We start from the raw sequence: 25048 nt of genomic DNA, 5'->3' as shown, positions 1-25048 counted from the left end.
ACATTTTAAGAGATTATTGTTCGTGCTTCCTTATTGTTGTACATAGTCAGTTATTACGGATGTATTTATTCACATTTTACAGGTGCTTTTTTGACTGGCAGCAAGTTAACCCTGTCACATGTAGGACTCACATATTTCCCCTGTTGCTACCGCAACAAGTAAGGAGTAAGTTGATCTACAGCTTTTATGTCTGGCAAACAAGTCTAGATTCCAGTGCATGTGATGAAGAACTAGACAATACCAGTCATTATTTTGTAACATCAGAGAGAAACATCAGAGAGAGAGAAGCCAAATAACTGTCCCATCAACATAGCAAAGATCAAGGTTTAACAAGTTTATTTACCAACAATGACTTAATGACCATAACAAGAACGGCAAGTGTAAAGCTATATTCTTCTATTACTCATTTACAAGCTCTTTTGGGTATTAAAACTATAAATGAAAAATAAATAAAATTACACCTGTGCGTGAGTCACAACATTCAGATATGGATTTCAAAGTCTCCAAATTTAAATGTGCTTGGATCTGGAATTTTGGCTCAGTCCATTATAGGGCTATAAGCTAGCTACAAAATTAATATTAGAATCTTGATTCGATACCCCTAATATTTGTGTAATATCTGGGTTTTGGGTTGGGCCCTTCTCTAAGTCATTTCATTCTCTTTTAGAAGGTGGCTTGAATCCCAAATGGGGCTTGGACTCAACCAACATTCTAGGTCTCTCCCCACAGAATATTTTCCTCTCAACTATCCCCAATTCCAGATGGTCTTTTCCAGCCTGACCTCATTCTCTTTCATAGACAAGGAATTTTGATTGGACTTTAGCACTGAGACTGACAGCATATCCCTGCCAAACTGAAGTTTCCACTTCATGCACCTGATGAAGTGGGCTCCAGCCCATGAAAGCATATGCCCAAATCAATTTGTTAGTCTTTAAGGTGCCACAGGACTTTTCATTGTTTGTTTGTTTGTTTGTTTTTGTTAAGTACAATACTGTAAGCAGCTTCTCTATCAAAATTAATGGAGGATAATTGCAGCTCAGTTATCCCAGAGATCCTCTCCATATAAATGATCTTGTGCTTGGAGGACTGGTGCCGGACTCCTCTACTGTTTAATTTCATAAAATCATAAAAACAGAAGAGACGTTTGAAGTCACCAGCCCATTTCATGGTCAATGCGGGATTATTCCCTACACCACCTTTGCGCACACATTTTCAATGTCCTAAGTAATGATGTTTTCATCCCCTGCTTAGCACATCTCAAACTCAGGGCATTTTTTCAATCAATATTTATATTTATGCCAATTGTCCCTGCATGTACCACACTAAATAGGCCCTCTTCGTGCTCTCTGCATCTCTTAAATATTTGTAGACTGCGATCACTTTGCCATCACTTAGCCAACCTTTCCGTATTCCTTGTAAATTCCCTCCAGTCCCCGACTCCTTTTACTTTGTCACGACAGTTCTTGCAAAGTGGTGCCCAAAATGTAACACAGTTCTAGGGACAGTCATGGAAGAGCTTACAGCCAAATCACATTGTAAAGCATGGGTAGAAATTTCAGTTGTGCCTAAGGATATGTGTCCACAGCCAAGGAAAATTGTGGTTGGCCCATGATAGCTTGATTCGGGCTCCCATGTTCTGGCGGTGGGGCTGTTTTATTGCTCTGGAGACATCTGGGAAGGGCTGGAGTCCAGGTTCTCAGATCCTGCAAGGCAACGTAATCTCCTAAGTAAATTTTGGGAAAAAGGAGATGTCAGCATTGACTTTCAATGACATTTGCACATCTCAGGGTGCGTCTGCACTGCAGGGCTTAACACAAATTGAGCTAAGTCAATTGTGTATCTTATTTTGAAATAGGGAGCGTCTACGCAGCATTTATTTCGAAATCAAGCATTCTTCCTCTGACTTCCCTTAGTCCTCATACAGTGATGGTTACAGGCATCCGAGTAAGAAGTCCTCCAGCTTGACAGTGTTTTGACACTATTTCTAAATAACTGCCTGCTGTGTAGACGCGGACTAAGTTATTTCTGAATAGCACTAGTTATTTTGAAATAGTGTTGGAGTATAGACGTACCCTACATGCCTTAGCTGCTCTTCAAAATGGGACATTTGTGTATTAGCCAAGATTAATTTCACTTTATTTTTTCCCATGTTTCTAATCTCTCTTGGTCTCTGTATTATTTCTCTGTCCTCTCTTGGCCTCACAGCTTTTCTCGTCTTAGCATCAGTCAGTTAACAGAAGTCAGCCCCTCCGGCCCTCACCAAGGAAATGGTTATTGTTGTATATCGATAGCTAAATGTCCCCTTATCCGTTAGGTTGTAATTGTAATTTAAAGGGCTATTTCCTAAATTGCCATCACAGGGATTAATTACTTTTTTTGGAGAGACCCTCGTTAGATCTTCACATAACATTGTGGAGCTGAGTGGTGTGAAGGCAATATTGTCGTCTGCCAGTGTGCAAGAGGGGGAACCCTCACACCTGCTAAGAATGAGCTCAGAGTTCTGAGCTCAGGATTAGAAATATTGCACTGCAATATCCTGTGACTGACATGGCTACCACATCACTGCACGTCATCAGCAACACTAACGGTTCCTCTGCGCTGTGGCTAGCATCACAAGCACCACGACAGCTTCCCTCTAGAGAGAAAACACTTCGCCTTTTGCAACATTCTGGGTGTCTCATGATGTGGGGAGAGGGTGTCTCAGCTGTGTCTACACTACAAAGAAAAGCCGGAAAAAGATACGCAAATGGCAGTTCACAATTTGCGTATCTTTTCCCGACTTTTCTTCTGAAGGAGGCTTTTCTGACATTTGGCCCATCTACATCGGCTCCAGAACATCCTTTCTTCCTCGTAAAACAAGGTTTACAGGGATGCCAAAAAAATCTCATCTGCTTTTTCCAAAAAAATTTTCAGAAAAGCAGGTGCATTCTGTAGTCTAGACGTACCTTCAAAATGGATTAAGCTCTGGATGCAACAGAGGGCTCAAGGAGACCCCCAAAAGGATGCTGAGCTTTTTGAGGCTCCCTCCCTCCCCTTTTTTGCCATCATATAATAGCTCCCCAGATACTGCTCTGCCTCCTTCGGTAGCTTATTGCTTCACCCCATCCCTCCACAGAAGCCCCATGGGAGAATAAAAGGGACCTACGCATTAGTTTTGTTCTGGCCACAGCTGTACTATAGATTCTATTAGAGACTCTTCCAAAGGAAAACAACTTTTGTAACAAAGTCCACTTTGAAAAGAAAAATAAAGGTGACCGTATTCTCCTCTTGGTTATGCATGCCACTTCTGTTAGCACTAATGGGATGTATGTATCTGCCTCAGAAAGGGAACTTAGCCCAACGAGCATCTCAGTATGAGCATCCCCGGGTAATCATGCTGTCTACATGTTCTGTACGATACTGAATGCTGAACAATACAAGATGCTTCGTGGTTAATATTCTGTTCTTTAAAATATTACTGCGGGATTTAGGAGGCCCTTAATGTTGCTCCTAAGAGAGACTGGATATATTGCTTTGAAGTCTGCAAAATTACTTGACAAACAGTTTGGTTCTGGCTTTCAGTCTTCCGGCAAATGAGTCTGTATTTTTTCCTGGTTCTTCTTAGTGGTTGGGTGAACTGACACCCGCTCTGAAGTAGTAAACTAATCTGTGAGAATTACTGCTATAACCCCATCCTCTGCTATTAACAATTGGTTTAGTGATTTATCTCCCTCTTGGTTCCAGCATGAATTATTTAGAAGTTTACAAATAGCTACTGTTAAGGAAGCTGCAGGGAAATCGTTCTCTTCGCTTCAGGGTATCTGCAAAAGACAAGTCTGCTCCGATTGCTATTCAGGGATCTAACATGGAATTATGAGGTTATACATAGGTCCATGGAATCTCTCAAAACCGGGATTCTCTGGTCTGGTAACCTGGACCAGAGAGCTCTGGTGGCTGGGTGTCCAGTGGCAGGAGGACTGGCAACTGGGAGCCCTGCCGGGGCCAGAAGCCTGGCCAAGCTGGCAGCAGTGGGGCTGGCAACTGGCAAGCCGGTGGCAATGGAGCCAGGATGCCTATAAGGGCTGGGAGCCCAGCTGAGCCAGCAGCAGTGGGGTCAGGAGTCCAGCCGGGACAGCAGCAGGGAGGCCAGACCTCCCCTGGTCCAGCAAACTCCCTTGTTTGGGACCAGATAGATCCCTAGGGTGCCGGGCCATAGAGATCTAACCTGTTGATGGAAACATTTGCACACCACTAATTAAGCCCTTGTGACTTAGGGGTCACATAACTAATTGCACTAAATTTGAGAAACTTGTAGATTTGGGGTAGACTTTTCAAAACCACCTGACGGACTTCACACCTTAAGAGCCACATTTACAAAGCTGTTTAGGAGATGCCAAAAGGAGCAGAATGGTGCTTAGTGGGATTTGAAAGGCACTTAATTCTCTTTGTCTTCCAGTGGGAGTTAGGCTGTAGCCTGCTGATGTAGTTTTGGAAATCCCATTGGGTACCCGTCTATATCTTTAGGTTCCTACACGGCTTTGTAAATCTAGTACTAAGTCCCAGAGAAAGTCAATATAAAGCTGAATGAAAGTGAATGGGACTTCACTTCCTAAGTCACTTAAGCAGCTTTAAAAATTGGGCTGGGATTCCAAAGGCCTGTAGGCACTTTTGAAAATGTTGCCATTTAACACTGAAGAGAAAAGGCAGATGAGGTGGACCAATTTCTGCTGGTGAGGACTGCACAGAGCACTCGCTCGCCAACGGAAGCTGGTCCAATAAAAGATATTGTCTCACTTGTCTTTCTAATATCCTGGGACTGACAAGGCTGCAGCAACACGGTATACAACCACTTAATGCCATTTTGTTGTAGGGCTCATGGGTTTTCTTTGGTTTATAATGTTTGAAATAGTAAATCTGTAATTGGTATCTGGACAGTGCTCCATACCTGGACCTAGTGTGAGGAGAGGCCTCATAAGGGACTTCTGAAGAAAGAGAAGTTAAGTGGAAATATTCAGGTTGAGATGACACTATCAGGAAAAAAATAACATTTCCCTTTTTTTTCCCCTAGCCTGGTCAGTGATTTGAGTGTTTGATCTACGCTCTCTGAAAATAAATAGAATTTATAGTAAGGGTCTCCAAAGGGAGCCAAAACATGTTAGGTGTCCACATGGCATTGAAATTCAATACAAATTAGGTATTTTACTTCTTTAGTCTCCTTTGGAAATCTCAGCCTTTTTACATGCAGTCCTTACAGGACCAGATTATAACTAAAATAAATGAAATGAAGTAATATTAAAACCTTCTCAGGATTGGTTTACTCTACCACAGTAAGTTGATCTAAGGTATGCAACTCCAGTTATGTCAATAAGGTAGCTGCAGTCGATATACCTTAAGTTGAGTTATGTGGGGTCTACACCGTGGGGTGGTCGACAGGAGAAACTCTCCCATTGACTTATCTTACTTTTCTCTTCAGAGGTACAAGGGATTGACTGGAGAGCAATCTGCAGTTAATTGGGAGGGTCTTCTTCATTAGAACTGCTAAATCAACCCCCTGGTGCATTGATCTCGGAGTGTAGATCCCAGCTGTAGTGTAGATGTAGCCTCAGAACTAAAGAAGCTGTACTTGTGCCACAGTTAGAAATCATTACTACAGTGATGTCTTTGGTTACCTCACATGATACAATACTGACATACAGGAGGAAGAGATGTGACCTTCATTATAATGAGATTCATGCCTCTGGTTTTTATGCTTTCAACTACAGTATAATTGTAGCGAAGCTGCCTTCTCACAAGAATATCATAAACAGTAAAAAGTTGAGAAGAAAATAAGTTATTATGAGATGAGTGTAGGGAGGGGTTCAATAGGAGTAGAAAGTGCAAGCTTTGAAATGGGTATGTAAATGTGCCTCCCTAACCTGCTTACATCTTTAAGGGATGGGTCCCCATGAGGGCAGGGGACTGGACTCGATGACCTCTCAAGGTCCCTTCCAGTTCTGTTGTTAATATTAAAGACAAAACACCTCTTTTGCCAGGAGCACATATGGGGATTTCAACCTCCAACTGAATACAATGAGAGAGCACTGAATTCAAAATGGCAGCACTGAACCAGTCTAAACCACGAAAGTGACCCTACAACGGACAAAATTTCACATGGTGCAGGTCAAAAGCATTAGTTTTTAAGGGCTGTTTTTCAGAATAGGCAGCACTTTCCCCTTATTAAAGAACTAATCATGTAACAGGTTTGGTTCTGGAACGCTGCACTTTGAATTATGCCAGTGCAGAAAATTCTGAAAGTCTCAGAAATGTATTTGTGTGTGTTCCCTTGTCCTGTCCTAACCAGTCTGAGACATGTACAGGAAGGTTTAGCTATTGGATTTAGAATTCTGCTAGCATCCCCTGTATGCAAAGTTCACTTCCATCTGATCTTTCTTCATAATCCTTTCCAATGCAAACCTCCCAGTATTAACAGCGGCTGGAACTAAAATGTTAAGTTGCTAAACTAAATTCCTTCCGTAGCTTGCTTGGAATGGTAAGACACATAATCAGGCCACTGATGTGGGGACCAAAGGGGGCTATTGCCTTGGGGCTTGGTGATTCAAATGGCAGCTGGAGCCCCAGACCCTTTGAATTGCCCCTGGAGCACTATGCCATGTGCTCCAGGTTGCTCTGAGGGCTGGGGATTGAGGTGGGTGCACTGCGGTGCTGGCAGTGCTGAGGATTGGCTGCTCCACCCTTTCCCTCTGAGGCCCTGCCCCTTCTGGGGGGTGCACAGCCAGTGCCCTCCCCCACACACCTTGCCCTAGGGCCCATGGTGGCTGTCTGCCTCGCTGCACTAAATCAGTTCTAATTACAGTAGCCATCACTGCTACCACAATGATCCGCCTTGCAGTCTCTTTCCAGTGCAGAAGACACTGCTTGGATACATTTAGCCACTTACTCACAGAGTCGGTGCTGTGCCTAATTCAGCCTTCCCGGCACATTTAGTTATTTTTACTTATCCTCTTTCATCTGCTAGATTAGGATCAAGCTCACCCAACTGCCAACCTTGACATTTTAGAATTATAGTTCAACAAACATTTACACAAGCCCTGTATGTTTTACCTCACATGTTCTATTTTTCATTCATCAGATGGGTTACAGGAGACTGGGAGCCCTGCAGCAAAAGCTGTGGAAAAACAGGTTATCAAGTGCGTTCTGTACGGTGCATCCAACTCCTGCACGACAACACAAATCGTTCTGTTCATACCAAATATTGCAACACTGAGCGTCCCGAAGGCAGAAGGCCTTGCAATCGAGAACTTTGTCCTGGACAGTGGAGGCTGGGACCCTGGTCACAGGTAGGTCGCATTCATAACAAATTAGCAATCATATTTTTCGTAAGATTTTATAAAGTGGGGAAGGGGGACTCTTTAGCCAGTTGTCCTGTCCAGCAACTGCACTGACTGGAAAACTTCCACTTGCCAATGTTGAGTGTGCTGTATACACTGGAACTAATTCAGCCTCCAGTGGAGTTTAGATGGGGTACTGGCAGTATGGACAGCAGTAAAACACCTCGTAATTTATTCTGAAACAGTGCTGCTTGATTTAACTCCCATAAACCAGATCGATCTGTTCCGGGTTGCAGTTGTAGAAGTAAAAAAAATGGCTCTGTCAGCATTTCTTTTCTGTGTGTCATTTCAACTATTTCACCAAATGAAGTGAGAAAAAAATGCTGTTGATGCTTGTGTCATCCCTTTTCCTTTTCCCCTTCAAGTCCTTTAGTGACGTGGCTGGGATTTTTAGAAGTGCCTAAGGGAGTGAAGCACCCAGCCTCATTGGAAGTAAATGGGCATTGGGCAACTTTGACAAAGAAAAGGCATTATGAGGGATACAGCTATTAAGACCAATACAGGTTTCTGAGCTTGAGCAAAGGGAACTACAGGGTGGTTGTTCTTCTGATGCTGCTTTTCCATACAGAGATGACAGGTGCAAAGCAATTCCAATGGGTTTAACAGTGTTCCAGGAGTCAGGCGTTTCAAACTTCCTATTCCTGACTCTTCCACTAACACAGTGTTTCTCAAAGTGGTCTGCGAAACCACTTGAGAAATTTGCTAACTGGCTGCTCTAGTGTGTTTATGTACCGGCTCTGCGGTCATGGAGCCTTGTGGCTCCCATTGACTCCAGTTCACCCTTTGCAGCCGCGGGGAGCTGTGAGAAACAGCATGGGCCAGGCCATCACTTCCTGTAGTTCCTCTTTGCTGCAAATAGTGAACCGGAATCAATGGGCGCCACGAGGGTCTGTGGCCACAGAGCCAGTAAATAAACACACCGGAGCAGCCTGTTAGCAGGTTTCTCAAAATGGTTTCACTAACATAACATGAGACTTCAGACAAGTCACTCCCCCTCATTGTACTCAGTTTCCCCGGGTGGAAACTATTTAACAACTTCCCAGGAGTGTTGCAGGGCTTGATCTGTTCATATTTGTAAAGTGCTCTGAGCTCATCAGCTGGAAGGAGAGATGCAAGTGCAAGGCGGTGGCATTACATGTAGAACTCCACGGAAAATGTTGATGTACATGATCATTCCAGTTTGTCATGGTGATTCTCTATGAAGCAGTTTGCAAAGAGTAGCTGTATCGGTTAGTACAACATATGATTGTAGAGCTCTGCTATACCATCAGGAGCTGTAGGATTCTTTTTTCTTGGTGGCTTTCATAGGGATTGTAAGCAACACAGTCCAGCACAGGGGCCGTGGCTAGATGGCTCTCATATAGTGTTAGTCATCTACTGTTTGGACTTTGACCTATTCTAGGGAGGAACCATGTTTTCACAGTGCCTAGCACAGTGGACTCTCACCAGAATAGGAAGGGTCTATGCTTGGTCCTGGTGTGTGAATGTGAAAACTTAGTCAGGACACATTATGCACCATACATAGCTGGACTGCAGTCCAGTCTAAAAAGAGAATTCCTAATAAATCAGATGCCAAAGGTGAATGGAGGCCTAATTGGTGCATTTTCTCCCCAGTGCTCTGTAACTTGTGGTAATGGCACCCAGGAAAGGCAAGTTTTGTGCAGGACAAAAGCCGATGCCAGTGGTTATTGTAAAGAAGACAAACCAGAGACAGTGAGGATCTGCAGACTAACTCTGTGCCCCCGTAAGTACTTTGCTCTTTGTCCTTGTCGTCGGCATGTCTTGCTAATTTTGCAAACATTATTTCAATTCAATCTGATTCAACAGTGAAGCTGAATTCCCATGCGTGCCAGAGGCTAATTTGTATTCTGCAGTTTGTGCCACAGGTTTTGAGTGTCAATGGGATTGTGGACCTGTGTAAGTCTGTGGTGGGCAACTTTTGTCCCACAGGCCTCAGGTGGACCATTGGGGTTCTGGGTGTGGCCTGAGAGACATTTTGTTTACCTTTGCCCTCATGCAGGGCTGCCAGATTCTGCTATTTTCTTCCCAGTGAGATGAAGGAGGGCCCCTTGTATGACCCACTCACTGGTCTCGATTGCCCCTCGATTGCCATAAGTGATCTGTATCGCTAGCATGCTTTCTATGCCTCATTATTTCACAGTGATACGGGGCACTAGCCAACCCAGCTGCTATGCTATTGCAAGCTAGAAGCCAGAGAATGGCACCTGTTAGTTGATGCTATGGGAACTGGTGCAGCTCAGTACCACTGCGTCTGAGAAGGGTTGGCATTGGGCAGAGTGTGGGGGGAGGGGGGCAGTAACTATTAAAGCAGCGGTGGGTCCTCCTCCTGTTCCATCTCTCCACCAATGACACCTCAGAGCTGTAGCTCTCTTCCTTTCACTTCTGTCAGGACACGTCACCTTAGGAGTTACCTGAGCCTGTTCCTGGCTTCATTAGCTTTTTTGCCTTTTGTAAATATCGCCTGTGAGGTCCTTTTAAATGATACATTGTATCATTTTAGTTATTATTCAATAGGTAGAAGATTTACCCAGTGTTGCTCAGGTCCTTAACTCACATACGTTTTGTTTGTCTTCATTTAAATCATTGTCCTGTGGTGGGGCAGGGGAGGAGGGGTTCAGTCTGCAGGCTGCCCAGGGAGAGAGGACAACCCCAGCTTTTCCCCATCACGTCAGTAGTGTAGGGCCAGGTGAGAAGCACTTCTCCATGGCTGCCACAGCAGGCACAGCCAGGGGAGGGATGCATGTCCCCCAACTGGGGGACAGACACACAGACAAACTCTCTCAAATAGATAACTGTCCTTTCCCCCCACACCTACCCTCTGATGCCCCATTGGGGTTATAGCTATCCTGGTCCCCATCCCTTGCACCTTGCTGCCCTCCTATGGTCATTACACAGTATAACTGTCCCTGCTAGCAGAACCCGCCTTTCTCATGTTATGAGAAGCAATCCCATTCCAGGCACATCCAATTTTCCAGGCACAACCAAACCTTTTCCTTGCGTTAAGTTATGATCAAAGGAAGCTGCATATCAAATTTGGTGGTCCTAGCATTTAGGAGGAGTTCTTGGACAAACAGATGGACAGATAAACAAACACACTCACTCACTGACAGACAAACTCTCTTAAATATATAGTAGATTAGTTAATGTTCTCAATAATTATACTGATGTTTTTCAAAGTATGAATCCTGCCTTTGAATTACACTTCTTAATAAGTCAACAGGCCATCACTTACATGTACCACGCCAAAGATTCTAAAGGATACAGCTGTTAAACAAAAATCTGATGACCCTTACTCTGCAGTAGAGGGTTAATACTGCGACTGGAAACTGGTACTTTTCAGTCTTCCCTCAATGTTTATTATTCCACTCCAAACCCAGCAAACAAAATGATTGATGGATGTTATAAATTAACTATTCAGTTATTCTAAAAAATACCGACCTAGCAACATTCTAGTCTTTCTGCTGCTTTTTCCACTAAATCCAGCTCAATGTGGCACAGTTAAGACCTAGCAAAGCTACTAATGTTAATATATTTTGTGCTTACATTCTTTCCTCTATTCCAGGAAATGTTTCTGATCCATCAAAGAAAACCTACATGATACAATGGCTGTCAAGACCCGATGGAGAATATCCCATCCAGAAAATATCTTCAAGTAAAAGACCCATTTATAACTCTGCCTTTGCCCTTAAATGCATGCCACAGCAAATGTGGACTTTGCCTTTTGCTTTTTTCCTCTCTCTATGTGGAAAATTCCCTTGACTTTACCAAGTTAAATCTTGGGCTGAATCTTTTTCTCACACGGGGCCCTTGGCACGTGGTGTCTTTCTTCTCTAGAGTTCGGGCACCACTGATGGCAGAGGTATTGAAGTTGTTGGATGTGTGAAGTAGGATCTCCGCAGTATGTTGCACTTCTCTGAAAGGGAGCTGGGGTCAGTTTGCTTGTTGGTTGGTGATGGTGAAAAAAGGCTTACTGGTTCATGATGTTCAGTTTGATAACAAAACTGAGAACTTATTGTGAATGTGATCACATCACAATAATGACACCTTGTAGTGCTAAAGTTCTCCTTTATCTCAAGGCCCTGAATCTCATAACACTCTAAGTTTTCCTTACGGGGTAGTTTGCTGAATGAAAGAATTCATTCCATTTTCCGTTGCTGTGTCATCGCTTACTTACCCATGCTGCTCAAATTGATTCCTAACTTAATAACTGTGTTTTTTATTGTGAAAAGGTTATTACAAGTTGCTCTGTTTCCACTGATATTTTAAATGCTTCTATTGTGCTGTAGGCTGTCTTCAAACTCTTCCTGGTTTGAGTATTTTCTTTTCCAAAGCTGAAAGGTTCTTTTTTTTCATATAGTTTTGCCAGAGTTATGCATATTTTCCTATGTTTTGTTAAATGTAAGTGATCCAAGCTAATGGTTTGTTGTTCGCTTTTTTAAAACATGGTTGAGGCATTAGGACATTATCATTGACTATGGTGTCTCACGTTGCACAATATTGAACTATTTATGGTCATTACATCCATTGGTCTTTTTTCACCATATGCATGTTTGACTTGATTGGTATGAGTGTGTGTGCGTATGTTGTATCTATGTGTCAACTGGCAAACATAACAGTGTGAACTACAGAATTACCTCAATTTTTATTGCTTTTTTTTTTTTTTGCATAGAAAAAATAAATTTTAGAAAAATGCCTTAATGTTTACATATAATGGCATTAAGTACCAGATCCAGCTTTAAATACAAACAGTATACTGGGAACACGAGTTAATCTTCATAAACAAGCATTTTTACTTGAATGAGAAACTATTAGAAGGAAGTAAATTTAATCCAAGGTTAACTTGCACAGTTCATGTACATTTCATAAAGAAAAGGTCAAAATATAATTGCCATTGTTGCTTCACCTTATGTGTTTGTGTTGAAGATTTGGAATTCACTATTCATAAAACCATTTGTGACATCGAGTAATAGTAGAAGCATATCAGTTTTTAAACAGCAATGTTTGATTTACATAGCAAATTGCTATCTTATTCCACTGACCATATCCCTTAGGAAGGTGGCACTTTCAAATCTTTGTTATCTTCAGCAATGTAGCACTTCAAACTTGTCATTATCATGTGATCACATATTTAAATTTTGCTGTTAATATGATAATTTCTTGAAACATGTTAATAATTTACATGACAAGATACAAAAGCAAAGACATCTCTGGCACTGAGTACTGTTATGTAAAATAATTGGTGTTTAACTGTATACATATATTCATGACTGTTACCTTTAAATAGACAAATGTTTAGTGATGTTTCAAGATATGGGTGGCTATCGAGAATGGTGCAATAAGGTATCTGGGCATTGTGCACTATGTCTATCTGCACTTTGGTTTATCAGGGATATTTTATTAGTGTTTTGTATGTATTGAACATAACTATTAAAGATGTGCCAATTCAGTTTGCTTTCCCAATATTTTTTATGAGACCAATTTAATGTGTACCAAAGTGACTTTGAAACAGACTTTTTTTTTTAACCGATGATTTGAAAGTATACTTCCAGTCTGTTATGCATACTGCAAATAAAACAAATAAAAGTTCAGCACATCTGAATATTTTGGTCTGGAAATGCAGAATAAATTTCATTCTGATTTTCATTGAGTTATAAGATTTTGGAAATTCATTCATGTAAAATAGCTCATAAAACTAAACATTTTTATTAGATACTAGAATTTGATTCTCGTGTAGTTTTTATGCTTGATACTGCATATTTTTACTCAAAAAAACAAGGCATTTTTCTAAAGAGACTTTGAGTAATCCTTATAATATATAAACATGAATGGCTGTGCCTTTTGTAACTAAATTTAAATGTCAGCTTGCAGAAAATTCAGCGGGCACAGTGTATTTGGAAAAGCCTGTACTAAAGTCATACAGGGCAAAATGTTCAAAGTGGCCTCAATGTGATCTATACAACTTTCTTCATGCATAAGTTTTGCATGCAAAAGCTTGCACACATTAAAATGCATCTGCAGGTTTGAAGCTGCTTTGAACATTTGTCCAAAATTCAATTATTCTCAGATTTCAAGGAAGGAGTTCCTTCTGGCTGTTGTCTCAGTTTATCATCTGAAAATAAACTGACAAAATAAGAACCATATTTTTGTTTTCTACAGAAATTGCAATAATCAATGGATAAATGGGTTAGTTTGCAAAGATGCAGTTTCAGCCTTGTCAGTCAACCCTAGCTTTTCAAAGCAAGAGCAATAGAAATTAGCATACGCTGGACTGATATGTTTGCCAATTAAACACTATATTTTTAACGGCGGATGAATGAAGAGATGACACTTATGCTTTCTAAGTTCACGTAATATTTCTGAATCTGCTGCGGTGCTTGTCATTTACTGCAATGTTGCTGAGAGCCCATAAAAGGGTAGCAAAGAATGGTATAGTAATGCTAACCGTACATAAAGCCATATATGTTCTGCAATCAGGTACACTGCAAATTAAGGCAAGTATTTGAAATTACACATCTCGTCCTAAAGAAGTTCACAACAACTTTTGTTATTATGACTGGTCAATAGGTATGATTGTCTCAGAGAGGTAGCCATGTTCGTCTGTGACTCCTGGGTTACTGCAGAAGAGAGTTTATAAAGCTACTGTCCACATCATGAGTGCTGAAAAAAAATAACTTGTGCAACTAATGATTCAAAGTGTCATTCTAAGCTCTACCTCAGCACTTTTCCCCAGTTTGGGTTTATTTGGATGGCAAGCATCAGGGATGTGAATGGGTAACCAGTTACCCGGTAAGCATCATCTTTACTGGGTAACCCATTGACTGGTATCCATTCACATCCTTACCAGGTGATGCTTGCTGGGTACTGGTTAACTGGCATCCTCCTTACTGGTTTAATCGGGTGCTCAGGAGCAGAAGCTGGTCACCCTGCACACAAGGGCCCAGGAGCGGTCTATTTAACTGGTTAACTGATGAGCTGGGATTTTACATCCCTAGCAGGCATTAATGTAATTCTGTTAGCTGCGGTGCCCCAGTATCTCCTAGTTCTAGGCAAGACAACAGTCCCACTGCTGCTATCATAGTGAACAGAACAGAGAGCTCCTGTAGAACTGGGTCTGTGCAGGGGAATGGAACCTTCTGTCCCCAACAGTGCAGTGACTCCTCTGTGGGTAAAAGGGAGACAGGGGGAAAGCGCTAGCCTTGGTTAGCTTCCACTGAACAAGAATTGCTGATTAAAGATGTCTCCCCACCCCTGGGCAGACTAATAAAACCCTTTGTGCCCCAACTAGTGTCTGAGTAGTGCTTTACCATAAGAAGAAAAATATGGCCAACCCCCTCATTCTCAGCTTTGCACATACAGTTCACTGAGGGCAAGTCTACACTAGAGTTTTGTCGGGAAAATGGCCATTTTTCCGACAAAACTTGAGTTACGTCCACACTGCAATCTTGTTCTTCCGAAAGTAAATTGAAAAAACAGAGTGGTTTTTTCCAGTGTTGGTAATCCGCTTTCTATGACGAAGAAGCCTTTTTCCGATAGAGCTCTTTCGGAAGAAGGTGTGTGTGGATGGGGAAGAGGGAGTTCTTTCGAAAGAAGAGGAAAGAAGAAAAAGCACAGGTGTCCTGGTGGCCACTCCGTCCATAGTAATCACAGCTGAAATGCCAGATAGAGTCCATTCAGTATGGACACTATCTTTCGAAAAAGCAGATCACTTTTTCGATGTGCTTTTGTGTGTGGACACTCTCTTTTGCAAGAAGTTTTTTCGGAAGATCTCTTCTGAAAAAAGGTTTTTCCGAAAGAAGCCTGACACCAGAGCATTCCTCGTGACCCATTCAGACTAGATGCTCTAAATCATTCCTTCAGGCCTGAACACATCTATGAATTATCCTGGATTAATTTGTATTACTTTTCATTATTCCCAGATTTGCAAAAGTGAGGAATTTGCAGTGAGTCTTCCAGTCACAAACGTCAATTAGCACAATTCTACCTCGCTTGTGTAAAAAGTTCACCACTTCCAAATTCCACCTGAAAGGTTGGAATGGTTTGCTTCAAAGTCTTCTCAGGCAAGATAACCATGCAGTCTCTCAGACAAAACTATGGCTTTTTGAAGCTCAGAGATATGCATATGTATGTAAGCCCAGCCCACACCTGAGACTAGTAGCTGTTTAGACTCAATTTCTCCTTGTTTTAATTAAATTACAGTAATTCCTCATTTAACACATGCCCGCTTAACACGGTTTCGCGATAGCACGATTTTTTTGTAGGGAACGTTTTTTGAATTACACGACTGTCCCCGGAATAACAAGATTTCCCCAGCTGGCCCGTTGCCGGTGGCTGTGCGTGGCTTTCCCTGCCTCCCTGCAAAGTGACAAAGGGTTTGCCGCTCGCTGCGCCATTCCCTGGTGACCCCCCCCCCTCGCCGGATGCAGTGTGGGTCCCAGTAGACCCGTCACAGGGACATACTCCCAAGCCAATCCCTCTCTCCCCTCCTCCCCTTCTCTTCCCTAGAACCAAACACCTCCCCTCCCTGCTGTAACTCAATACCCTTTCTCCCCCAACTTTATGTCCCGGTCCCAACAGACACCACCGCTTGAAACGCAACCCTCACCTTTTCCATTATTTTCAATGGGAAAATTGACTCCGCAAAACACGTTTTCACTTAACAAGATCATTTTCTAAAACATATGTATAGTATTAAATGAGGAAGTGCTATTCTGCATGAGCGCATGTAAAAGGAGTGAAGGAATAAAGAGTACCTGAGTATTATTTGTGACTTTAGCTATCCATGAGTGGAATTCAGGAGTAACAACATAGTTGTTATACTTCACAAAAATGCCATACATTCATGTCAGCACCACACCTTAGTGTTAGTACAGCATAAGGGAAAGACATCAGATTTATCATAGTGATAGGGCCAACATGGCAACTCAGATCTGATTTTGATTACCTCAGACTTTGATGGTGGGTAAGGATGTAGGGTTTCAGTTAGCCCCTCTATAATTTAAAGGGCCCATTTGTCAAAAGATACCAGCCCAGTTTGCATTACAAACCCTGTCCCCTTTGCCAAAGCCTGAGTGTGTCTCTTGCTAGTTCTGATTTTATAGGATACAACTTTAAAAACTTTTCTTGAAGACGACTTTTCTCCACCTGCTGTTTATTTACTTTTCCTATTTTTCTCTTTCAGGGGAGCAGTGCCAAGGAGACAAGTCCATGTTTTGTCGCATGGATGTTCTCTCTCGTTACTGTTCCATTCCTCGGTACAATAAGCTGTGTTGCAAGTCCTGTAAAACGTATAACAACATAACCAAGGATGACAACATAACTGACTCTAACGGACGTAAGAATGACATTGAAGAGAACCTCCTGCCTACCCTCACTCCTCCTACAGGGGTTCTTGTCATGCAGACTACTGCTGGACCCCTTCTTGTTTCCAAATCAAACACTACCCGTTCCAATGCAACTGAGGACCACCCAGAAATTAATGTAGTAGACGTGCCATATAAAATCGACGGGCTGGACAATGAAGTACCACAGCACAACATCATCCCAAGGAGGAAGCTCCCTTATGAAAGGACAAAGAACCAAAGGATTCAGGAGCTGATAGCTGAGAAAAGGAAAAAAGAGACGAAGAGAAAGCTACGTTAAACTGGAAATACGGCGCAAATGACTTTTTTTTCTCTTATAGAGATTTTACCACTACCATAGTAATGCCCATGTCATAGAAGCTAGAAAAAGAAAAAATAACGGTGCTATGGCAGTAATGCCAAATTCTAACATCTACCACAAAGAGAAATGTAGGATTGTTTCAAAGTACTAGTATAAACATTTTGATGGGCTAGGATTACAGGGTGCTATAATGTACTAGTGCAATATCATTACAGTATTTCACTGAATCCAAACAAACCATAATACCTAGCCCAGATCAGCAGGTTTTTGGATTATCGGCTGTCTTCACCCCTCAATGCATTGCATAACTCCCAGGAAATGATAATAGATGTTACAGTCAGCAAACAGACCCTGTTACTGACAGATGCCTTTAATAGTGTCTATCAAGAGACACGTTGCATCAAAACATACACTAAATTACTCCCAGATTCAGAAAGGTATTTAAATATATGCGTGATTTTAAACATGTCCTGTTGCCTTAAATGGAACTATTTTCATGGCTACATTTACATGGACACTTACATACTTTTCTTATCTGGGATCTTATGTTTGAGATTATTTGTACAACCATGTATTTAATCAAAGTTCAGAACTGATAACCAGTATTTTGCATGTTCCCATAAACAACTTCAAAGCATTTTTTTCTAAGCAGTTGAATCTATAAAAAATATTTACTGTTTGACTGGACCTATACAGTTTAGTCCGACAATGTCCTAGCCTTTTGTTTACAAGAATCTTTGTTCCATAATCATTAAATTCCTGCAATACAATATGCCCAATGGTTTTAGTGGCCATTCTTTTTGGTCTACCTTTTATCCACACTCTGGCTCCATCTACACTGCTTTGTTTTTGCAGAAGAGGAAATGCAAATGAACTGCTCATTAGCATTTCTCATGCTCTCATTTGCATACGCTTCCAATCCTTTTTGCGGAAAAAACCTCAGTGTAGATGGGACCATTTTGCACAAAAAATCCCTTTTGCACACAAGCCTTAGTCCTCATTTTTTGAGAATAAAGATTCTTGTAAACAAAAGGGTTTTTTTGCACAAAATGTCCCCATCTACACTGCGTTTTTTTCCCCGCAAAAACCTCTTCCGCAAAAAGGATCAGAAGAGAATATGCAAATGAGAGCACGAGAAATGCTAATGAGTGCTTCATTTGCATTTCCTCTTCTGCAAAAACCTGACAGTGTAGACGGAGACAGTCTGTTTAATGTAAAATGACTGGATTCTCTTTTCCTTTCCTTTGGTGCTTCATGATGAAAGTGTAATTTTGTGTTAATGTTTTCTGTAGTACAATGTTACATCATTCTGAAGGAAAACAGTTTGCATTCTCAACCTTCCCTTAGGACAGCTTTGTTGCAGCAGAAGTGAACAATTGTTCATCATGCTTATATATAAACACAGTACCAAGTTTGTTTAGATCTTAGAAATGTGTAGCCCGACAGCCCTTTGAGTATTTCCTTTCCCTGCAATGTCTTCTGATAGCTAAGTCACCTCTCCATTTTACATAGCTCATTTTGGATCCCTAGCAGCTAGACGACCTATTTTACTTGGTGGTTTGTACCTTTTGGCGAGGCCAGGCCTGCTTTCAAATGCCTATATATAATACAAGGATGTTACCAGCTGCCACATAGGATAACTAATGTGATTAGTAGGTACTGAACATTTCAGTCAAAAACTCCCATTGCCTTCAGTGGGTTTTACAACCCTGTAGTATTATGCGAGTAGGAATTAAATCCTTTGTGTTTGTGGCATTTATTAATTTTGCTTTCGCCTATTGAGCCAACTTTCCCTTGTCTGCTCAAGTTTGTTACTATTTTCTAGGCATTAGGGCCACCTTGACACTGTCATTTCACATAGGAAAGGCAAGTGAAAGATGGCAAAATGCTCTCGCGGGTTTTTGATCTTGAAGTGAAACTGTCACCATGTATCTCCTCATTTGCATTGCTATCTTGGTCCTCACGGAAAAAAACACCACAATTGGCTTTCTGCTGGGGTCCCCAGTTCTGCTTTTAAATGTTGTGAGTGAATGGGCCACTTCTGCTGCAAAGTCCCCCAGTTTATATCGTAAAGAGAAAGAATTAAAAGTAACCTTGAGTGCACTGAATTATTGGAAACAGAAGGTAAATCTATGTCCAGAAACTGTCGGAAGGACAAGAGACAAGGTTTAAAAAATAATAATTTACAAAGACTATTAGACAAAATATTAGAGAAGGGGGCTACGTTTTCCCTGCATAACACCATCAGCTTTCCTTCTTCGCAGGAAAATGTGGAGATAAATTCAAAGTAATATGTCTGAAGTGCTTAACCACAGCAGTGATAAGGGTATTTATAACAGCCTAAATTGGCAGATGTTATATCAGGGCTTGAAAGAGGTCAAGACCCCTATAACAACCTCCCTGGTTATGGTATCTGCAGGAACAGAGATTGGACTTCCGGGTTCAAAGCATTCGCTTGAGCCATTGGGGTAAGGAGCGAGGGTTCATTAGCAGAGTCAGAAATCTCTTTAAAAGGGCCCACTCCTGCTAGAGGGGGACAGAGAACTGCCCTTTTCCTGTATGCGCTGTACTTCCACTACCTCTTCCAGGCTTTTCCCACAATAACCTCTTCCCATGGATGGTGGAAGAATGTTTCACACCTGTCTGGGTTTCTTTTTGGGTCTTTAAAAAAAAAAAAAAAAAAAAAAGGTCCAACTCGTGAAAACACTAAGACAGGCCAGGTTTGTGGGTGCGACTGAATGAATGGCACAGCGGAAGAAGAGAAAGGAAGAGCTGTCTTGCTCACACACAGTGCTACATCCGAGGCACAATGCCATCTCCTACAACCCCCGATCGCATGCATGTTGCAGAAGCGGAACAGCTGCCGGTTTTGGCAAGGATAAGAAAGCTTGGAAGAGGCAGTAGGTGGGAGTCGGTGTATACCTACCCACTGTGTTTGTGATGGGGGAGAGAGGCGCGAAGGAAGACAGGAGAGGCAGAGAGACAGCAAAGGGGAGAGACTGTGAGTGTGGCTGCTGGCTGCAGATGGTAGAGAGAGTTTTCATCTTCCCAGAGCGACTTTACTTTAGCTGAGGTGTGTGATTTTATGCTCAGCGAGTCGGGCAAGTGCTAACTGTGGTCCTGGCTTATGCATAGGCTGAGCAGGGAGAACCTCAGGTGCATTCCTCAATAGGTATTTTAGTATTTGCCTCAGTACCTGCATGCTTAGCCCCCTAGGCCAGCAAAGTAGGTGGGTCACCACTGCAGATAGCCGTAGTTATACGCACCTGTAACAGAGGCAGTTGCTGGTAATCACATTTATGACATCGTCACCTAAGGATCACCCAAGAATGCCCCTCCACCCTTGCGCATGGAGCCATAGCATGGCCCTGCCATGAGATGCTGACAGCCAAATAGATGAGACAGTCCCCCTTTCACATTGTTTTGCCCGTGTGCTCCCAAGCATTGCTTAGCGTGACCTGTGCTGTCTGTCAGGTGCCAGGATGGAGTGTGTGGGTGTTTAAAATTGTGCAGCAGCAGCCTTTCCTGGGGGGTTGAGAGCCTCTAACAAGCTTACCTGACAGACCCCGAGTGCTTCAGAGGCTGCCATGTCATTGTGCGTATGCATAAAATATAAAAGTGAAGTCATGAGTGCCAGAAAGGGAACACTGGCAACTTTTATGTATGCAAGTCATAGCTAAAATGCTGCCCCAGTTCAGCTGCTGTGCCTCAAATCTAGATTCAGGAGAGAGGGATGAAGGGGGGAGAGAGAGAGAGACAGAAATGTGAGCTATTTTATGCTTTTCGAGTTTCCTCTGCTCCATTGAGATTGTTCAACTTAATACTCTCTTCTTTCCCTTTAGCAGCATAACGTTAGGTCTATGAGGGCAATACAGTCATCAGGGAACCCCACCCTAATGTAGCCAAACAGTATATCCAGTCATGCACTAAACTAGACAAACCTATTTGTGGGGAAACCTGGAAGGGTTGGGAACCTGTGGTGGTAGCTGGCAGACCCTGGTCCTTATCGCCCCAAAACTCCTCTTCTGCCACTGGACCGTGTGAGCCCTTTTCCCTCACCTCCGTCTCCTCCTCCCAAAGTGTTGCCCAACACAGTCTGGGAGAAACTCTCCACATCTAATCTTTGTTCTGCCTGGCTGCATATTGGGAGGAGTTGATGGACCCTTGCCAAATTCATTGGGTAGCTTTGAGGGGTAACAACTTCATACTGTCCTCTGGCACCCTCTGGGGGTTGTGTTTCCTTCTTCACATGCAGTCCAGAGGTAACGTTTAAATGGGTTCTGCTGTTCCTGAGTTGATGGAATAGGTTTAGCCAGGGCACCAGGAAGAAATACATGACAAAACCCCCACAATGTCAAAAGCTGCCCTAAACCGTGCCTGTTACCACCGAAAAGAGGGTGGAATGTTGTGTGTCAGAATTAGATAGCAAAGCTACATTCTCACTGACCCCAGGAAAGAGCAAATACTGGGTGGTTCTGCTTTTCTGTATCATCTCAGCTCTACCCCCTGCCCAAGGCTTCATATTTACCAAGTGACCAGATGCATTGTGGCTGATGTTAGAGTTACGAACCCCCTGGAGCTGAAGTCTTTGAAAACCTCGTAAGCTGCCTTTTGAGTTTCAAAGCTCATTGAAAGTTCGGAAACAGACTTGGCACAGCAACATTTTCCCTCTTTCCCAAGGGGGGATTCCATTTTTAAAATCAAACAAACGAACAAAACCTCCCCAGATTTGCCAACCTAACAGGCAGCCTGTGCTAGATGACAGGAACAGAACACGTGCCACAAAAAGCAAGGCTGGTGCTAGTATCCATGGGGTAGTCACAAAGGACCTTAACCAATGCAAATGGGAACCTTTCCTTTGCCTTCAACAAGTATTGGATCAGACTTTAGAGCATCTGTTGTTCTGTTCTGTTCCAGAACTCATTCCTTTTTCAGGCTCTCTGTACTGAGTTTTCTCTCTGCCTTCTTGCTTTCTTTCGGACTGGGTGTTAATTCCATTGGTGTGCTTTTTCAATGTAGGCTTGTTTTTAGCATAAAGTCAGTGATATCTGAGCCTAAGTCAAACTCTTCAGTAGACATTGTTCAGGAGGGAAAGCTTCTGGCCATTGAAGGTTTGTCCAGACCTCTGTGAAACAGACCTGGCAGGCACCTTCTCCTTGCAATATTTCCATATGAGAAAGAATCGTCCCCTTAAGAACAGCATTCCTTTAAGCTGACCCTAATATCTGCAGTTTGTGGAGAAGTCAGGAGCCTAAATACCTCTGAGGAATTGGGCCGTTTTGGTTAAGAATAACGAATGTGGAAGCAATAGCTGGGGTCTGGCTCCCAGTTGCTTTTCCTTCTTTTTATATGGTGGCAGAATATGTGGCTTGTTTGCAGGCCTGTTAAACTTTGGACAGCAGCTTCCTCTTGTGGTGTTTCTTTTTGCGTAGGCAGCACCATTTCATGCATCACCAGCCTTGGGCACCAATTTAACATAACGCCCAGGAATAAAAGAAAGGAATCTAGTTATGGATCTGGTGTTTCTGCAGAGACTCTGTCTGTCATATAACTGCCTGCTCTCCATGCCAAAACAGTGTTCTCTCTGCAGAAGGGGCATTTCCCGGTAGGTATTCATGCAGTCATGGAAATTAAATCCAACACCCTGCCCATTAAACCCAACCACTAAATTAATGCAGTCTGATTTTGAACACAAGCTGATCAACTTTCTGAATTAATATTTCTCTTCTTTTTCTAAGCTCAGTATCTTAGCGACACTAAATCAACCATATTTCCTTTGGCAGCTATCAAATCCCATTTTTAACTCACCTTAATACTTCCTTTAGAATTCCTTTACCATTCACCAGTACCCAATTTAACACCTACCATTCAACATTTAGGTTCTCTTGGTTCTCACTTCAAATGCTTTAAGAAATTTGAACAGCTTATAAATGGTGCTTTACGTGTACTCAAAGGGCCTGCATGATTTACTTTATTATATAATACATTAAATGCCTTATATATTCATCTACAATGCACGGTATTAGCTATGTTCATCTGAATAACTGTATGGCACTGCCATTCAATTACAATACATATGTCTTCACAGCATTTGCAATGAATAGCCATTTGTTGTATATTAAAATGTATATACAAATTAGAACTTTTAATTTTATAATTTATTAAAGTTCAAAGGTCTGTGTTCTTTTGCAAACGTGTTGGACTTTTCCCTTTGGTAGCTCATTCTGTCCAAAGGAACATTGGTTGTGGATGTACGGAGGAGAGGTGATTTCAAAAGTCCAGTGAGTGTCTTTTCCTTTCTTAGGCTGTGTCTAGACTACAGGGTTTTGTCGACAAAACTATACCTTCATCTACCCTGCCGCTGAGTTCTGTCGACATAACATCGACAGAACTCAGCGGTTTTGTCGATGACAGTAAACCTCATTCTATGAGGAATAATGCCTTTTGTCAACAGAGTTCTGTCGACAGAAGGCGCTATTGCATCTACACTGTCCCTTGTGTCTACACTCTCATGTCGACAAAGCGGCTTGCATTGTTGACAGAACTGGATGTAGTCTAGATGCTCTTTGTCGACAGCTTTGTTGACAGTACCCGTCGACAAAACTTCTCTCGACAAAAGCCTGTAGTCAAGATGTACCCTTAGATGCTATGTTTAGTTGAGTGTTTCTCAAACCTTTTTTTATAAAGTACCCCTTTTTCCAAAAAAATATATGTGCCCCCTTTTCAAAAAATTATAAGTACCCCCAGTACCAACTGTTTTCAGACACACACAATTTTTTTCTACCGTTGCAACCCATTTGTTTAAACAACTTAATCGTGGCCGGGCGGGCGATGAAATTTTTGGGTGTAAAAAGTACAAAAATAATAAAGCGCTGTAAAACTTAAAACAAACATTCAGTTTTCTCCAAATTTCAGTTGTGTTGATGTACCCCCCGACTTCTCTCAAGTACCCATGGGGATTCTTGTACCACTGGTAGAGAAACACTGGTTTAGTTCACGGTGATCAGGATGGGGTTGCTACAGAAGTCTAAGCACAAAACACGTTGTTAGTGTTTGGTCTGGGCCAGACCTGCTGATGGCAGGTATGGGGGGGGAGAGGTTGTTAAGGGGGCAACTGCCCTGAGATCTGGCCTGGGGCTTCCAGCCACCTCTACCACTCGTATTGTCAATTTCATAGATCGAGTAATTTGGGCTCCAGTTTATTATTTTTGCTTTGGAAGAGAGATTTATCCTCTAATTGCACCTTTCATAACATACTTCCCGCAGGCATATTCTCCTACAATATCCTGCATGTTCATAGATTCTGTCCCAAACCTCTTCCTGCTAATTCAACTGTATTTCTTGATGATTTGGAAGAGTTTTCCTCTCCTTGTCTACTCAGAACTAGCACCCAGTATGTAGCATGCAATGTGATGCAACCCTTTCTTTACTCAAACTAACTTCCGTCTACACTGTTTGTTTTTTGAGGAAAAGGAAATGCAAATGAAGCGCTCATTTGCAAATCTCACACTCTCATTTGCATAGTCTCTTCCGATCCTTTTTGTGGAAGAGGTTTTTGAGAAAAAAAACTCAGTGTAGACGGGGCCATTTTTTCGGGAAAAACCCCTTTTGTGCAAGATCCATTTTTGAGGAATAAGGGATCTTGCGCAAAAGGGTTTCTTTTGCGACAAATGGCCCCGTCTACACAGGGCTTTTTATTGCAAAAACCTCTTCCACAAAAAGGATCAGACGAGAATATGCAAATGAGAGCGTGAGATTTGCAAATGAGCGCTTCATTTGCATTTCCTCTGCCGCAAAAAACAAAAAGTGTAGACAGAGCCTTACTGTTTTCATGTTTTTAGTTGAGTACATTTGTTTAGAGCCTGGGAAAGATCCTGGCCTAGATGCACCCCTGCTTTGAGCCCATATGGCAATTTCTGTGTTTCCTGAATTCAGACTTGTTGAGTCTCCCCTCCTCAAAAATGTATTCATCTGATACAGTTTAGACCCTGACCCAAAGG

General features: G+C 42.2%; 1 protein-coding gene across 1 annotated transcript in view; it reads left to right on the top strand.

Moving 5' to 3' along the window:
* Positions 1-23241, top strand: part of ADAMTS2 (ADAM metallopeptidase with thrombospondin type 1 motif 2) — a 304400-nt gene extending 281159 nt beyond the window's left edge. The window contains exons 19-22 of the mRNA XM_075900502.1: positions 7109-7316; positions 8982-9111; positions 10951-11040; positions 16567-23241. Of these exons, the coding sequence (XP_075756617.1) occupies positions 7109-7316; positions 8982-9111; positions 10951-11040; positions 16567-17027 (889 nt within the window). The 3' untranslated portion in view covers positions 17028-23241. The remainder of the gene's footprint in view (positions 1-7108; positions 7317-8981; positions 9112-10950; positions 11041-16566) is intronic.
* The last annotated feature ends 1807 nt before the right edge of the window (positions 23242-25048 follow it).

Source organism: Pelodiscus sinensis, chromosome 17, assembly GCF_049634645.1.
Source record: "Pelodiscus sinensis isolate JC-2024 chromosome 17, ASM4963464v1, whole genome shotgun sequence".
Lineage (NCBI taxonomy): Eukaryota > Metazoa > Chordata > Testudines > Trionychidae > Pelodiscus > Pelodiscus sinensis.
The sequence above is the reverse complement of the archived record's forward strand: the minus strand, read 5'-3'. Positions and strand labels throughout refer to the sequence as shown.